This window comes from Aquila chrysaetos, chromosome 12 (assembly GCF_900496995.4).
Source record: "Aquila chrysaetos chrysaetos chromosome 12, bAquChr1.4, whole genome shotgun sequence".
Classification (NCBI taxonomy): Eukaryota; Metazoa; Chordata; class Aves; order Accipitriformes; family Accipitridae; genus Aquila; species Aquila chrysaetos.
Genome location: NC_044015.1, coordinates 17,683,757 through 17,702,414, shown reverse-complemented (window position 1 = coordinate 17,702,414; position 18,658 = coordinate 17,683,757). Strand labels below are relative to the sequence as shown.

At 39.2% G+C, this 18,658-nt stretch overlaps 1 protein-coding gene across 1 annotated transcript; it reads left to right on the top strand.

The window, feature by feature from the left end:
* Nucleotides 1-2,248: 2,248 nt before the first annotated feature.
* ATP6V1G3 (ATPase H+ transporting V1 subunit G3) lies at nucleotides 2,249-14,698 on the top strand. Its single transcript, XM_030033071.2, has 3 exons — nucleotides 2,249-2,679; nucleotides 10,933-11,033; nucleotides 14,253-14,698. Exons 1-3 carry the CDS (start codon nucleotides 2,598-2,600, stop codon nucleotides 14,424-14,426), a joined length of 357 nt encoding a protein of 118 aa, XP_029888931.1. The 5' UTR covers nucleotides 2,249-2,597; the 3' UTR covers nucleotides 14,427-14,698.
* The last annotated feature ends 3,960 nt before the right edge of the window (nucleotides 14,699-18,658 follow it).

Sequence of the window (18,658 nt, the reverse complement as noted above, 5' to 3'; positions counted from 1 at the left end):
TAGGAGCCCGTTTGGTCAGTTGATGGCTTAACCTACTTTATTTTAATGAATTAGCCATGAAGTGGGATACACAGAGATGCCATGTCAACATAGTCTGAGATCATCACCGTCATCATCAGACAAGCTTTGAAATTAGTTCTAAGCAGCAATACTTTGTGTGGAGTCTAACAAAATGTGTATAAGCACCAGCCAAAATAAATGACCATCTTCTCCCCCGCAGAGGTGTACCAGTACCTGTCTGATGCCATGAGGAGCAGCATGGCATGCCACCACACTGTATATGAACTAACTACAAGGAAAATTATAAAATGAGATTTTTTATTATTATTCCAAAAAGCATTGAAATATGTGAACTGTGACATCTGCAGCTCAAATGATGTCCTTAAGAAATATATGAATTTTTTAACAATAGAAGAGCTTTGTAATCTGTTCAAGGGTGGTATTTTTTTCTATAAAAATTCATCATATAAAACTATTTTCTGTGAAATACTAATTAAAATTAACAGATTGTAAATCTCAAAATTCAGATCATTACTGAGGACGACGTAACACAATTACAGCATTGAGAACTGCTGCGAAAAATCAAAGGGTCTGACCCTGATGCTTTCAGCCAAGTCCAGAAACTCTGAAACAACAGTTTGCTAGCAGTTTTGTAACATTTCTGGTAGCAATGAAATTTGCTTGACAAGACCCTCTGCCTGGAATATACTTTTGATGTCTGAGACAAGCCTGACATTTTCACTTCCTATTTAATTTTTAAGTGACTATTGCTTTAAAGTTCTGAGCCCAAGTTTCCTGCCCCAAGTAAACCAAACCTCTTCATTTTTTACTTTCATTTTCCACTTCTGCTTTTCTTTGCCAGTCACATCATTTGGAGCTAAGCCCCAGTGGCACAACAGGCTTCCTAACCCTACCATTTCCACATTTTCTGTACAATTGATCATCACTTCCTCTTCTATGTCTGAATAAAATAAACTTCAAGGCTATGCAGTAAAATCTTCTAAAAATAGTGCCATGTCCACTCTCTTGCAGCTAGAGCAGACCTCTGATTTCAGTGCTGGAGGTGAGGAGGCATCTCACACAGTTTCTGGATGAAGGAAAAAACTCAGTGACTAATACACTGTAAAAAATAGGCATTTTCCTGAGAGGGAGCCTGGGTGGAATTTGACTCCACAATAGCACATATCAGAAAACAAAACTTCCTTTTCAAAGTCTCAGTGCTACTGTCATTCAGAGCACAGCTGAGGACAGTAATAGGGCAAAAGGCTTCTCCCTCCATTTTCCCTCAAGCCTGCAGCTATTTGGGGAAAAAAAAAAAAAACTTCATAACAATAACAACAGTACACATTTCCTTATAAGGACCAGGTAACAGCCTTGCAGCAAGCAAATAGCACGGCACAGCTGCCCTAAGAAGCCCCAGAAAAGAAAGGGCCTTACAGCAAGGGCTGTGACCTGAGAGCACCAAATAATTTTTATATATACATATATATATATGCAGAAATCATAGCTATATACATATATGTATAAATATATATCTCTATATATATAATTGCAGCCAGAAAAAAACATTTACATCAGAAGGTGATCTCTGGTCCTGACAGCTGTGTCAGAAGAACTTGCAATAAATATGCTTTACTCATGCTATGAAGTATTTAAAAAAAAAAATCTGTTTTATTTATGCATCTTGACATGTCTCCCTCCTGTGCAATGGCCGAAGTACCTGTGACAGTGGGATTTGTTGTTTTTTTAATAAGGATTCAAAATATGAACATGCTGCTTATTCATGCAGTAGCTCACAAAACAGTCTTTCCTACCATAGGCAATGATATGTGCATCTACAGCCATGCTCACACGTTCATTTGGCTCTTGTGTGTGTTAGGACTTGAAATACCTAACCAGTCATACCTTTCCAGTGTCTGGATCTTAGAGCTAATCCCACAGCTTCCCACCACAGCACTCATGTCCCTCGTGGCAGATTACAGCACAGAGCACACCTCAACTACCATGTGCTTTTTTAAACTTTAGTCTCTGATGAATTCATTTCCAATGAAGATTTTTTTAAAGTGAAAAAACTCTAACAAATAATGTTAAGAAGTAACACTGAACAGAATCCTACAACCAGTTCACTGTGTTCAACCAAAACTACTTGTTGACTGAGTCTGATTCTTCACATTCAGGGGAAGTTTTATTAAAAGGAAATTCCAAGAAACAATTTTTTTTCCTTAGTTCCTCTGACAAGACTAACTATATTCTGCTTCAGCAATAAAAGATTAAAAAAAAAAAAATCCCCATTAAACTACAAGCCACTTGGAGTGCTCTTCTCATCTTTTCCCAATGTGTTAATCGGATACTTCAGCTTTTCTGTGACCCTGAGGAGGGGAGAACATTCCTTTCAACCTCGCTGCTGTGTTTTTCTGATTGCACTAGCAGGTCTTTTTGCCCAGCAGCAATCCAGGCAGAGCCAGCTGGTTTGGTGCAATCTGGAAGGTTGTTGTAATAACAGACAGAACAAGAAGCACAAGGAAGAGCCTGGCAGCTGTATAAAACTCCCTCCCAGCTCCAGTCCCTGCAGAAGTGCACTGGCTTCAGCAATCAACATGACCAGCCAGTCTCAGGGAATCCAGCAGCTTCTACAGGCAGAAAAACGTGCCAAGGACAAACTGGAGGAAGCCAAAAAACGTAAGTAGCTGGCCTGGTTTTACTGTAGTTTTCAACTGTAAGCTCTTCAGAATCACAGTGGCTCAGGGAAAAACAGCATTATTTCATCTGTATACATCACAGCTGTACTGCTCCTATTCTTTCTTCTCACTTGCATTAGTGCTGTGCTTTGACTGCAGCCAGGCATCTAACCAAACCTGAACATTCAGAGTTTGCTTAACATTCTGTGTGCACATGTATGATTGTGTGTATGCACACACATGCCTTATTACATTAAACAAGGTTTTCTTTGTTACATTCATCCTGTCAGCTAGATTTAGTCTTGCTTTATCTCAATGCCAATAATGTCACTACAGCCTTCCTTAGCTATTTTAAACTAGAAGCGTACATGCCTCTGGCTGCCAGCTCTGGAGGACCAGACACCAAACTCTCTATTTCTCTTTATAGGTCTTGTATAAATTTTTCAGTGTTCCTCTTTATTTATGAAATCTAGTAACTTGCCTTCTAATCTCAGCTGCGCTTCAGAAAAATTATATGAAAACAAAGGGAGACTTCAGCACAATGATACTAATCAAAGTCATGGTACAATCACAAGCATTGTCAGTATGTAGTAAGTCACTCATATGAGTCTTATTACATGGTACAAGTAATCAGCAAGTGATTAAATGTTCAATTTAAAATAAACATCTTGTTTACTGAATGCCTAAATGCCCAGGGCAAAGCCTGTGTAGATATCAAATAATAATAAATTCAAATATTTTTATTCTAGTCATATATAAGCAAAAAATTAATAATAACAAATATAAAAATGAAGGTGTCTGCTAGAATAATTTAAATCAAAGAAATAAGTCTCCTGGCAGAGTCTTTCCATTATCTATTTCCTTCATTTTCTGCATTCATCTCCCAGTGATTTAATGCAAAATATAGTGACGTTATTCTCCTGAATGTAGATACCAACCACATGAGTCACTGACCTGCATTAGCACTGAAACATTAATACTCTTTCATGGAGTTATCTCAATTTAGAAACCAGCAGCAGGAAACAATGTTGTCCTGCAGGACTCAACTAAAATGCATGAAGATGATGTCATGTGGAGCAAGAGTGTGATGAAGGAATATATTTTGTTTTCCAGGGAGAAATAGAAGCTAAACAAAAATAATTTGGGTAGTGTCTATATCCCTTCTACACACAAATCAGCACTGCTGTGTGTTCATTAATTATTCGTGTGAAATTTTAATTTGTGCAGCAGCATACAAAAAATAAGTAGAAAGGCAATACCCCTTCCCTGAGCACCCAGCAACTGCCTGTGCCTTGCAGAAGCAACAGAGGGGAAAAAAAAAAAAAAAAAAAAAAAAAAAAATCTCCCACTTTCATAAAACAAAAGGCTCACAAAAAAAAGAGGTGTTTGGGGGTTGCTGCTCCCCACCTGAAAGCAAGGAATAATTAAGAAGTGATTCAACCCTTATATAGCCAAATGAGGTGCTCTGGGTGGGATGGCTCTTCCCTCCTCATGTTGGGCAGAGGAAATGCACTGTTCCCCAAAGCAAGAAGCAAGAAGCAAGAAAACATATGACCTAGAAAGGCACTGCACCCAGTGGAGGGAATGGGAGTTTGGTCTGAACACAGGCTGCAGAATCAGGCCTTTAGCTATGATAGCTTGATGTTGATTACCCTTTATTTTTGGTTTCAGTTATTTTTGTTGTTTTCATTTGGGTTTGTTTTTAAAACCAGAAAAGTCAGTTTAGCTTTTTCTAAAACAGCCAGTTAAAAAAAGGTTTTGTAAATTAAGGAACTCCAAAAATGAAAAGTATCATTGTAACATAAAAGTAATGACTGAAGATGAGTGTCTTGCAGAATCCAGACATGGTTACAGAAGCATTTATTCTACTCTGCAAAAACCTCTCCTCTGTCATCACCTCAGCCCCACACCGAGTGCTTGTGATAAGCACAGGGCTTCTTACAGTTAAAATATCTTCCAGACCCCTCTAAGTCAGAAACTTGAATTAAACCACCGCTTATGCTTACCTCAACACTAATACACTGGTAGGAGTTATTCAGCAGCTACAGAAAAACAGCTACTAAGAATTTTGCTATCAGTAAAGATATTTGGAGTAAAAATATTTCATCAGTATGACTTCCTTCTCTATTACTTTCAAGGCCAAACATTTTTTTGCCTTTATAAAAATTAAGGAAAATAAAAATTTCTTATACATGAAAATCGGGGGGGGGGGGGGGGGAGGTGGGAGGGGGGTAAAGACAACAGAGCCAGACTTTTCAATGGCACCCCTTGAAAGAGCAAGAGGCAATAGCACAAATTTAAACATAAGAGCTCTATAACTGTGAGGGAGGTCAAGCCCAGGAACAGGCTGCCCAGAGAGGCTATGGAGTCTCCCTCCTCAGAGATATTCAAAACGCGCTGGATATGGCCCTGATCAAGCTGCCCTTGCCAAGCCTGCTCTGAGCAGGGGGGTGGAGCAGACCCTGGAGGCCCCTTCCAGCCTCAGCAGCTCTGTGTGATCCCATGAAAAACCTCAAGCATTTCTAAGAGATTTTATTCCTCAGTATAGCAGATCAAGGGCAAAAAATTTAAATAACTAATGAAGCAGCATATTCATCTACAGCCTAAAGACTTTGGTGGATCTTTTTGGTCATGTTAAATACTGCCAACAGTTTCTACTAGGGTGCAAACAGCAAAGCTCTTGTGAATTTTAGATTTCGTGATCACACATGCAAGGTAGGGCCTTAATATTCCTGATTTGGGTTTTTCTAAGGACTAGTCCACCCTGGATTTTGTGCTAAACCAAGCATTATAGCTAATCTAATGGAATAATGATGCCTAGACAGTCATTATTATATTCAACATTACAAGAGGTTCACAGTGAAGCTACAAAAAAATTAAAAAATTTGCATGTTTTCCTTAATTTAAATATTTTTCATAGCAATGTCACTACACCACCTTAGATACTTAACTATACCAGCATAACTTAAATACTGTGGGATAAGGACAAAAGGGATTCTTTTAGTGCCAAATCCAGTTATGCCAAGCCAGAATTACTTCAACAGTATCTTCCCCAGAGTGATTCTGCAGTCAGATCAGCATAAAGGATTGCATAGTTTGTCTCTGAGCATAAAAACTAAGATAAAAGCAAATACATAAAATGCAACCAATATATCCAGTGCAATCGGTTAACCTGTGCACACACAATTCAGTGAAACAAGGCGAGGACGTGCTGCTTCATGTCAGAAAATGCCAGCCCAGATCCAGCTGGTACCAGTTCATATCAGCAGCTTCTGCTCAGGGCTGGGCACTCTGCGGATCTGGGCGGCAAGTGAAAGCAATGAACCCATCCAGTGAGTGCTCATGCAGTCCCGTCCTTGCTAAACTGTACATTATGACCTCCTTTGTCACTGCAAACAGTCATTGCACAGCAAACACCACTATACAAATGAGTCTGACTATTCTATTTTACGTCGTAACGTGAGAAGAATGAATGGCAGATTGTTCATGGGACACAACCAGGAAAAGTCATTTTCAAGGAAATGTGATTAGCAAAACTACCCTTATGCAAACCTGTTTACAGCTGATACTCACATAACCAGATCAAAATGTAGCGTGAACACACAATATTGTATATAAACAGATAATGGGCCTAGGTTTTGCTGACATGTGCAGCTGTTTGTAATGCAAAATCCACTTTGGATAACTGAAAAATTAGCAAATAAATAAAGTTATAGACATGATGCAAAGCAAAAATACAGTGCTAAAGCTCCTCTGTACATGCTTTTTCATACTTCTTGCTCAATACCCTTTATCCTGGCTTGCAATATCTTTACTGTATCATTGGCTGATGTCATTTATACCTGGCAAATTATTAATAGTTTGTTGGTAAATGCACACATGCAAGGCTGAAACTATTAAATTGATTAAAAGACAAACCAAAACAGTCTGCAATCCTTTGGCCTTTTATACACAGCACTGCTTTAGCTATCATTTTTGCTTTAAGCATAATTTGGATCCCAGACATAACTGAGCATTGTCAGAGCCAAGACATCAGTTCCTGAAAATCCTTTTGGGTAAAATAAGGGAAACAAATGTGTCATGAACACTGAGTTTAGCAAAACTTGTTTTCCTATAGATTTTTATATCTTGGCTTGAATTTCTAATGCCTAATAAAATGAAAACTCAGATGAAAGATTTCAGGAAATCAGATTAAAAACAAATTTTAATCAAAATAAGATATTGTAAACAGAATTATATCCGTGGCACTCTCTTGGATAATATCCAGGACATATTTTATCTACTGAAAAAGCTATACATACTGGTCAGCTGCTTGTATTGTATTTTATTAAAAGGGCAAAATAATCTTCTCAAAATGAGCATCCTTAAATCCCATTTTGCAGACAATTTAACACTCTTGAAGACAACTGAAATGTTCCTATTTAAAGAAAATAGGATTAATTTTTGGCAACTTCTTCATATGACATGATTTTTATGCAGACATTCAGCTAGAAGCCTAGATGATATGTTTGAAAACAGAAAGCAAATTTTAGCATGGCAGTTTTTGGAAAGTAAGATAACTTACTGTTTGAGCAAATTAGAATGCAACATTTTTGCTTTCTACTGTCTTTTTCTTCCAAGACCTAAAAAAACCCAACAACCTAAAAATCCTCCCCAGTTGTTTTGGATCTAACCAGAGCTAGGTATTTCATTAACATCACAGAAATACCTAGAAAGAAGAATACAACCTTTCTCCATGCTAATAATGCCTTCCCATGTTAGGTAAGAAAATCTAACAAGGGGCTGACTTGTTACAGAAAGTTGGTTAAGATTTGCCCAATTTAACATGATGCATAGAAATTTATAGGCTGTCAGCTACCATAATCATGGACGACAGTGGACAAGGAAACCAGGCATAGCACAGCTGCTTTGCTGCTCCCCATCTTCAAGGACAGGAAGGAGGGACAAAGGGGCAGCAGCTAACCTGGCCCCCACAGCATGCCCTTTGTGGCAAAAGTCTCTTCAAACTTGGAGCTTTCTGTACCTCACCCTTACGATCCTAGAGGAAATGTCATAGGGACAGGTTGGCTTGCCCATCCTCCTGTATTTCTTGCCCTCTTTTTTGCATGATCTTGGCTGAATTTCAATGCTCTGCCACCCTTCAGTGTGTAAGGTTTGATTTCAGCTCAGCTGTGCTCTGCAGAGAATCCCATCCAGAAGATCAGTAAGACTTTGAAAAGGCAATCCCATATTGCACAACTAAGGTAGCAGACAAGTGGTTAATAACAGACTGATTAATTAATTTTGGTTTGTCTCTAGTGAAACAGCAGGTTAAGCTCTAGTTTCTGCTTAACTTAATCAGGTGCAGCATATGCATTATCACATATGTTGGCAGTTGCCGATTCTGTCCACAACATTGTTGAACTAGCAGTAATTTACTCACAGCTTTTCCACTTAATTAAATAGGAAGCAGCAGGTTCCTGCTGTGCCAATCCTAAAGGCATCATGGAAAAATGAAATGGCTGCCACCCTACAGTGACACCCTATGTATTGTGCTTACTCCAGCGCACTGTCAAGAGCTGACATGTATGTATATATATACTTCTTGGTTCACTAGCTACATTGTCAGAGGCAAATGAACTGTTGTTTTATAGTTAATCTCTTTCCATTTTGTGCATTTTAAATAGATTTATTTATCTATCCGGTGGCCAAATATGCAACATATTTACTACAGATGGCCCCCCAGATGGAATTTGAAATTAAAGTCCCACTGATTTTGAAATAATTTAATTTGCTGTAGAGATCTAGTTCTTCAGCTGGTGAAATTGGCAGAGCTTCATCATAGTCACTCCCCCTGACTTCCAGCTCCAGAGAATCACACCCCCCCAGCTCTGCTCCTAGAAGAAAACTCTATAAAAGGCTGATCAGCTCCAAATTTGGAAAGGAGAAAAAGGGAAACTTCAAAAAATACAAACCTAAACCTGGTTCCAAATTTTGCTGTCCAGACTGATGTCAGGCTCTTACACAAATCTGTTGGTTCACGCATACTGGTCCCAAGACTTCATACAATGAGTAGCAGAAGCTGAGGCAATCAGCCCTTATCAAACAAGTACAAACCCTGGGAAAGTACACGCTAGATTTTAAACTGCCTCTCTGCCCCTTTATACTTAAGCAGAGTGCCTCGGTGGCAGAAGGACTCTGAGAAATATATACAATTAACTACAAAAGAGAGCACTGCACTGATGAACTGAGAGTCAGTAATGCTATCTAGTTCCGCACCAGGTTCCTCCTTCCTGTAAAAAGCCTTTATAGAATCATGCACCCCAGGTACTACAATACATCCAAGCACATCCACAAAATCAAACAGTCCAAGACTTTAAAAGGAAATTCACATTTCAGGCATCTCTCTGCTTCTACTCACTCATCTGCAGATAATGACTTCAGAAGGAACTGTCAACTAGGCAAATAATTTATTAATGGATCAGGCATTTTACCCAGGCTTTTGTTGAACCTCAGATGTATCAAAACCAACAATCTTCCTCCCAAGATTCAGCTTCCTCATTGTACCATGCTCCGTGGAAGAAGATTGCTATATGCCATACCTGATAAGGCTTCATTAGCCCAGCACAGGTGTAACCAATCCAACGTAGCAGCCTGGAGAAAATAAATCAGAAATACCAATACTCAACTTTCCAGCCTAGTTGGAGAATGTTCCTTAGGATTTCAGAAAAGGTACTGTTTTCAACTTTTGTGCTTGAATTGAAAGATTAAAAAAAAACAAAACAAAACAAAACACCACCCCCCCCCCAAACTTAAAAAAGTATTCATATTGCTCAATGATGTTAAGTAGGAGGTTGCAATAAATAAATAAATAAATAAATTGATGTTTCACACATCAGATCAAAATGCCTTTTTCAGTTGCCTAGCCTCCACTCTCTCATTCTTGTGATATCCTAATTTAAGCAACTAAGCAATAGCTTTTTCAGCCATCTAAGACATTTCTCCCATTAAGAAAAGGGAGCAAGCTTATCCCCTCCCACTCCTAAAATTCTACCTGTACAGCAGAAGAGACCGCAAAAATCAGCATCAGCCCAGGTGTCTCAAATGTAACATACAAACTTTCAGTGCAAGAGGTTTACAGCCCCCTGAGTTAGAAAGTGACTTTTTCCTCACAAAGTAGTGTAGCAGAGTCCTGTGGAGATCCATGCAACTTTACCAACTTTATGAAAAACAGGCAGACAGAGATTCATCATGGTGGGGTGGTTATGACATGTTCAACACTTGCTTCCTGTAAAAACTTAAGCATCACATTCCCGTCAAACCTTTTACTCCTATCCTTTATGTAACACCCCTGCTAGATCTAAGAACTACCTTATGCCCAGTCCTGCAATGACTTACATGGGCTTGATTTGACAAACCCTGAGCATTTTAGCTAAGACAAAGTAACTATTCACAGTGAACAAAAGTAAGTATGTAAACAAGCCTGTTCAGGAGGAAGGCTCTAGTTTCCGCTACAGCCTAAAATGCGACCTTACAGATCACCCTCCTGTTTAAAAAGAAAAGGAAAAAAACCACTTTTTAAGCACTTTCATATTTTCTATACATTGGTAGAGAATACCATTGACCTCCTTTTTCTCTTAACCACTCACCTCTGCATTTAACAAACGTTAGGGGAAAAGGGTGGGGAAGAGGACAAAGGCTGAAAGTTGCAACTTCGTTTGGTAGTGGTTAAGACGTATCTTGCAGTACTTTGGAAATCTGCCAGCTCTAAGCAGAATCCAGTTGGTGTAGGACGAAGGGATGCTGGCAACCAATCAATACAGCAAATCTTACAGAATAACGTCTTTTCCCATCAGTGACAACTAAAATCTGTTATCTGGCTGCTACTATTGCTGACGAAGGAAAAATAGATATTTATTTAAACACCAAGCTGTGATAAAAAAAAAAAAAGCATTTGTGTTATGAGAAAACGTGTAGTTGCAAAAAGACTTCTGTTGTTAGCAAACCAACAAGCCTTTCATTTGATGTGTGCTTTTTGCACAGGGAGTTGGTCTCAGAAGATGGGTACTTGTGTGACTGGCTTTCAATCGAAAAGTACCCTACCTAAATCACTTTGGCTCTTCTGACCATTCTTGTGCAAATAAAGCTGCTGTTGACTTTGCTTGAAGCTTTGTCCATTTTACTGCACCGGGTAAAATACCTCTGATTTAGAGAGATTCATCTTTTGGGATACAGCGACAAGTGTGAAGTAAATCCCTGTTTCTTCCCCCATTAGGAAAGGGAAAGAGGCTGAAGCAGGCCAAAGAAGAAGCCATAGCTGAGATAGACCACTACCGGTTACAGAGGGAGAAGGAATTTAGGAACAAGCAAACAAATGTAAGTAAGAAACCTGCATATGTTCTTTTGCAGTGTCAGTCTGCTCAAGGGTAAAACAAATTGCTTCAAACAGTGTTACATGGAGACCTCTGCAAACCAACGTGATCATACTGATTAAACTCAGAGATATCACCTATGATGTGTATGTGCTTCATTTTGACTTCTTCACAGGCTTTGAATGCATTTGTAGAAGGTATTGTGGACTTTCACTGCTAAATTTGTCCAGATTCTGTATTTGGTTCATGCTTGTACTTTGAAGACTTATCTCCCTTAAGGAAAACCACCTTTGGGTCCTCTTTAACTCTAGACAGACCTCATTCCTGTCTTGAAACTGGAGGTTTCAGTAAGGTGGATGTTTCGGTAAAAGTAAGGATTTAAAATCTTTCTATTTCCGTTCCACTTTCGCTGACTTTTTTGACTGCATACAAGAGTGCATCTTGGAACTGAAATCACCAAAACTTTTGAGTTTTTCACTACGTTTTCATAGCAAATGTGGTCTGGCTGATATTTTCATATCTGAATTATAGTACATTTTATACGTTTATGCCATCTTGCAGTTTTCTCTAGTATTTTCATGAAGGTTCACGTACCATTCTCTTTTTACTTGGTGACCTTCCTCTTAGGTTTTTATTCTTGTTTTTACCCTGGCTTGTTTTGTGCAAAGGCAAGGAAACTACATGTGCAAAAGCAGTCACAAAAAAAGCCAAAGAGGTCAAATAAAAACTGCTTTACAAACCTGTCATTTCAGTCACACTTCACATAAAACATTTTCCAGCAGAGGTCACAAGCCTTATGAACAGATATACACACAAAGTCTCTAACATACACTGCCAGCCTCCAGACACACTGTCACACCGCCAGGCCAGGTGGAATTGTCTCATATGTACAATTTCAGATGTTTACCGACACTAAAATAAAGTAAAAACACCTCTGAAATTTGTTCACCTTTTCAGTCAAGCCAGACTTCTTGTTTTAGGTCTGAAATAGCAGAAGAGAAAAGATGTTGCTTTGGTGTGAACTCAATTTTTTCATCACAAACAAAATTAAAGCTGCAGGGAGAGGCCACTGTTTGTTGACTGAACATTTCACACAAGCAGGACAGAGCACATATTGCTCCTCAACTGACAGCATGTGGTACAAGATCATTGCAGTCCTCCTTCACATTCCCTGACCCCATTATGTCGAACATTTATCTACCCAGACAAATTTCATCATTATTAACCTGTGCCTGGAAGGCAGTCAGGATTTCCAACTAAGCCAGTGCAGAGGGAAGTCTGATGCCCAGTTCAGTTTACCGTCTCAGGTATTCGGACACAAGTATTTTTAATTCTTTGTCACAGCCTCACTTAATGCTATTCCTCCTCTTACTTTATATTGCTGTATCCAAACTGGGGTAAATTTTCTCATGCTATGAGATGTTCCACATCAGTCCAGAATGAACAACAGCAGCAACAGAAAACAACGATTAATTTGAGGTTAGAGTGACAATATGCAAGATCTTTTTTCAAAACATACAGAACTTAAGCCCGGATCTCAAACCAATTTTGCTAGTGCTCATGGCGTTTGCCCTCAGGGTCTGAGATCACTAAACTCTGGAGATGTACTACAGCCTAGTTCTGAATTTTGTGGCTTCCAATTCAATGTAACGTTTTAGCGACTTTGGAATGACACTAGCATAAAACCAGTATGGGCAAAATAAGGGACAGACCTTGAAGGTCAGCAGAAATCATAGACTAAGCAGCATTGTATCTATTCTAAAGAAAAAGGTCTTCAAATTCAGAAGCAGAAAAAGGGAAAAAAAAATACATAGAAGAATAAGAATCAACTATCTCAAGTTACAGTATTAGCATGAACTGAGAGAGCGGGTTCCCAGTCTACAGAGGCTATTCTTAAAATTATAATGCTTTTCATGAAGTTTTTCAAAAGTATTTAGTAGCTGGATAACACACAACCATCTGGGATCTCTAGAAAGTTATTTTCTCCAGTGGAAAAAATCAGCTTCATAAATCTGGTCTAAGCTGTACAATCTTTCCCACATGAGACCCTCACAATTTGTCTAAAAGCTAAAATAAAATGCCAGCTAAAAATAGTTACTATAGAAAACTGTAATCTTTTCCCGATATTTACAGTTATGTCTATGCCCTGTATTTCTCCCAAATTGGAAAGCATTCTACATCTGGATTATGGACAAACTACATTGCCAGGCACTGATAAATAGAATTGCAAAGGTGATATCTGCAAAAGATCTTAACTCAGCTGCTTTTCCTTCTTTTAAGGCCTAAGTTGGGCTGAAATCATGTGGAAAATAAAGCTAATGATTCTTCCCTTGTTTCTGGTCATCCTCTGGGTATCCCACTAACATCACAGGTTAGCTTCAGCTGCTAGTGCACACCAGAGGACCATGGCAGGAACAAGAAGAATATGTTACTTATTCCTTTCTTACTCTGTCAGTGTGCAGAAATGTCTTCTGCTCTCCCCTGGAATTCTTTAGCTGGAAACCAATTTCTCTGCCAGTATCAGAAGGACTTTTCCGTAAGGGAAGAATTCGAGGGATGTTGGGGCAGTGGGGGAGGAGGGAGCAAAGTAACGGATTTGGAACACATACATCTGTTTATAACATAACCTTGCTAAAATGTTCAGCAAGTCTAGAGTCAATTAAATTCCAAGCGAATGTCCTGATATTAACTGTGCCAGAAGCTGTCTGGTATTTCGCCAGATAAGAAAATGTAACATTAAAAGACCTTGTCTGAGGCTTGTTGAAGGTTATACATCACTAACTGCTGAAGACATTTTCAAGTACTCTGAAACTGTAATTATGCATTGTCAGGAAGGCTTTCCCGTGTTTTCCTCCTTAGCCATGCTCACATTCATTCTCAGTGAGGCCAAACGAAGCACACTGGTGATGGAACTTAGTTGACTAGTCATTAAAATAGAAACAAATTAAAATGAGCGATATAGAAGACAAAACATGTACAGTGTTGTTCCCACAGTGAACTGGGAAATTTTCATTATATGGGGAGATTCCCATTACTAATGAGCATATGAAAGAGTCCCCTTTAATCCTGTTTTTATGCATACAGTTCAACCTAGCTCATACCCTTACTGCTAGGAAGCACTTTGACATGTTTCTGTTACGTTTATGCTAGATGATAAAGAAAAGTACAATAAACATAGTCATATATAACCCTTCATTTTGCTCAGAGGACTTCTGCTTTTCAGGTAATGGGCTCCCAAGGCAACCTCTCTGCTAAAATAGAAGAGCAAACAACAGAAACTGTCCGAAACCTCACTAGCAGCTACCACAAGAACATGGAAAGCATGATGAAAAAGCTTTTGAGCACGATATGTGACATCAAGCCTGAAGTTCACCCAAACTTCAGACATGCAGTTTAAGATCCGTTGATGTGCTGGGGAAGGATGTTTGTAAAAAGTAGCCTTCTTTCTGATAAGCATAAATATTTCCTCATTTACTGTTTCTGTATGTGTGAGAAAAAAAGAACACTAAAGCCAAAAGCACACAGTTCCACGTAGGCTTTTGATGTGACAAGAATTATTCAGGGTTTCACAAGCATTTGTTGGAATATTGTTTCCTTTTGGTAGCTAAGCCCCTGTCATTTAGACGGGGGCAAGTCAACAACAGCAGAATAAATGATTATTTGACACCAGCAGCTTTTCAGTGGGAGTCTTTATTCCTTTTCTCTTATTAAATGTTCTGTACTAGGATGTGGTGTTGCATAAAGTCTGTTTATCCCAACCTTTATTGTACTTCAAGTCACATGAAATAGAATATCACAAAAACTTAAAATAAAGCATTTCTGTTTTCCTTGTGACACACAGAGTAGTCAGGTTATGGAACATAGAGGAATTCTGTAGCTTTTGGTTAAAAAGAATAGGTCAAAACATTTTCAATTTTTGTATGCTAATTTAAAGCAAAATATAACTGACTTGCATAGAATTTTGTTCAAAAGCCATACTCAAAGTATTGTCTGGTTGTTTAACTACACCACAAACTTTATATAGCTTTGTTAAGTCTGAAAAATGAGAACAGGAGTAATCACTATTTTCTAATTGCTTTTGTTCAAGGTGCAGACTAGCACATCCATCCTATACAGTTACACTGAAAGCACAGGAACCTGTGGGCCCAAACTCTACACCAGTTACGCTAAATGGTACCTTAATCCACAGGTTGTTCACAGAAATCACGTCAGTTAGAGCTCACTTCTGTTACCCTAAGTGACCTTGAGTAATACTTCCCTCTGCAATGGCACAGATTTCTCTTGGAATAAATTATACTGAAGTTACGAAAATACAATATGATCTGGTGCTTTCAAGGTGAAGCCCATTAAATCTGATGGGAGACTGATGGGAGGCACTGATGAAGCAGGGGTCTGGCACACACCTGCATCATGAACCCCCTTAATGCCTTGTCTCCAGTACAAAATTACACTGAATTAGAGGAGAAGCTTGAGAAATTGCAACAACTAGCAAACAATAGCTATGATTTTCAGTCCACGTAGACACAGACAAATCATTTCAATTTCACAGCAGCTAGTCATAGGCAATCTTCTGTTCCAGCGAGGTTTACACAGCTGACATGCTGTCATGTGTAAAATGACCGTAAAGCTGTAGTCAACTTAATGTCAGCAAACATGACTCCTCAAGGCTGTGCCTGAATGCTACAGAATCTCCAAGCCCTGATTGTTACAGTCTACTGTGCTTGATTATATTCTCTGGGGATGCAAGGATGCTGAGGAATGGGAAAGAAACTAGAAATCCTATTGACATCAGCTGAAAGGCTCATTTATTGAGGAATGCTTTGAATCAAGTTGTGATAGGCTTTGATTTACTAAGGGGATGAAGGAACTCCAGTCCCAGCCTATGTGCACAAGCCAATGCAGGCACCCTCCTGCATGGCACAGGGCAGTCAGGAGTGCCTCGTTGCCTAGGCACACATGCCTCCAGTTTGGGTCGTGGCTGCGGACCCAGTGTAGTGCTCAACTGCAGAGCATATATCTTCTATGAACATAAACAGTCACCAAGGTGGACACTAATCTCTCACAAGGACTCACTGCAGTGGACTGCTCCACTTTCCCTTCTGGGCTACCTCAGCACCCTTTCCACCGGTTATCACTTACATACAGAACATAGAGAAATGTTGCAGGTTCAGCTGCAGAACTAAAGCAATGGGGTTTCCATTGCCAGCTGTATGGGATAACAATACACACCCCTGTATGGCAAGAGCAGAATTGCCACAGCGTGGTGGGCAGCAAACTAGAGAAGCAGCTTTTCAGGAGGCCAGCAACCCAGATTATGCGAAATAAAGCTTTGTCATCCTGCATTGCCCTGCTTCTTTTTATGACATTCCTCCTTTCCCTCATTCTTGCCAAAATCTGTCTTCTGTCACCAACTGCCCTCCTTTCAAGGCTAGTCTCTACCCTTCTGGTCCTAATGGCCACAAACACATGTCTTATTTAAATGTTCTTTAAAATACATTAGACCACGAATATACCATCCTTGACAAAAACCTGAGCACATGGTGGGGGACAGCAGAAGTCACCAGCAGCATGTACGAGCGCTGTCTGGAGGGGATGGTGCAGCTGTGCCATCGCTCACTCAGTGACGCTGCACTGCAATCAAGGCAATGACCTGCCTGTACCCTTGCTATCACCTGCATACCTGAGATATGAATTGGGTCGTAAGTACTCAAACTTTCTGATTGTGATTATTTTCTTGAACTGTGGCCAGAATGAAGAGCCACTGCTCATGAAAAAGGAATGAATTCATTATGATTAGCTCTTTGATCTTGAGAGAGATAAATCTGAGAGCTTTGAGCACTCTGTGCATTCACTTTCTTCTACATTCATTCCTACTTCTGGACAGGGAAAGGGTTGTTATACCACCACTTTAGCTGTACAGAGATAAAGGTCAAATTAGACTTCATGTAATTTGGCAAGATACCGGGTTTTTTAAATGACGAGTGTAAAGTACCAGCTGCATCAATGGAATATTGAGGTGCCAAGAAAACGCCTGCTGAATTTACAAGTGCACATATCTTGTATGTGACATTCACATATTCAGGATAACGGCAAATAATCATTCCACACAAAAGAAAAAGAAATAATAGAAGCAAGGAGGTTTAATTTCAAAATGCTTTTAAATGCATTAAAAAAGAGTAAAAATAGTGACTCTGTATTAGCAGTTACCTACCATGGATGATTACAAATGCCATGCCCAGGGAGCCCCCAGCCCTCGCAGTGGCCTGACACTCTATTACCTAATATGTACCAATACAGTTGCCAAATAAAATGGCAACATCTCACATATCACAACACAAACAAATTTAAGAAATAGAAAGCCACATATAGATAGCGTTCATGCCTGTGTAATTTTTTTTTTTCCCCCATAAATACCTCTGAAATCAGGGTCTTGGCAAACACCTGAAGAGCTGCTCTGAAGGTTTCCATCTCTCCAGCCACACTTTGCCCTTGGAAGTGGTGGTTACCTGACCATGACACCACTTCAGACAGAGGGATTTTCTTCACATCATTGGAAGTCAAACTCTGTAAGGAGTAACTATTATCCTCCCTGCCCAGTGATAATAATACATAGCAACAGTGATTAGCACTTCCGGTATTTCGGTTAATATCTTCTAATTATCAATAAATCAGTTATCAATAAAGTGAATGGAGCTGATTCAAGGTCTATATCTGATCCCATCAAAATCAACTGCAAAACACCCACAGTGTGAGATATTAGGACTGAAACAACAAACTCAACGAGTTTCCTACATTGGCCAAATTCTACACTGACTCACAAGAGGGGATTAACAAGGCTTTTGCTGTCTGAAAAAGAAAAGCTGTATTATACAATAAATTCTAAATCCACTGATTAAAGTGCTTCAAACAACAGGTAGTGGAAAAGGTCATATCAGTGGAAAGTACAAAAACTGGTTTATACAACTCATGACATGGATTGGGTTGAATTTCTCTGGCTGTTTTCCTTCAATGTTCTCTTTTGAGTTACATGGGGATGTAGTGATGTGATTCCCATTCACGGGTGATGAGGGAAGATCTCTGAACTCATGCAGGTAAAACAGAATATCTTTCAAGTCTAAATAAAGTAAAATGAAACAGACATGAAGAATTAATACTATGCTGTATGTAAAAGCTTTCTACTGACTTTCCCATTAATTTCTGAAGAGTTTGGAAGCTGAGATTTGGGAAGTCAGAACCAGATGTTAATCTATTACATGGATTATGATATTAACTGAAATGAGATTTCATTCCTTGTATATAGTTGTATCAATTAATTTTTCCATATTAAAATATAGTTGGAAGGTCATATAATCTGTAAAACGTAAGTTGTTCTTGTAAATGATCATATGTAGGATATAAGTGTATGTGGGAAGCTCTTTACAGAACAAAATATTTCAGTCCCTGACTTAAAAGGTTTTGTAGTTCAAGGACTGTGAGCAATGTCTCCCTATAGGATGGGATGAGATGACCTGCCGTTGCAGAGCTCAGGAACTGCAACAGGACAGGTGACAACAGGCTACCATGACATACTATCGCAGGAGATGTGAACCTGCAGATACATACTTTCACAAGCAGCTTTGCCCAGAAGCA

Coding starts and splice junctions, on each gene's coding strand:
- ATP6V1G3 (XM_030033071.2), top strand. CDS start 2,598: ATGACCAGCCAGTCTCAGGGAATCCAGCAGCTTCTACAGGCAGAAAAA. Junction 2,680..10,932: donor ACTGGAGGAAGCCAAAAAAC/GTAAGTAGCTGG, acceptor TTCCCCCATTAG/GAAAGGGAAAGAGGCTGAAG. Junction 11,034..14,252: donor TTAGGAACAAGCAAACAAAT/GTAAGTAAGAAA, acceptor TCTGCTTTTCAG/GTAATGGGCTCCCAAGGCAA.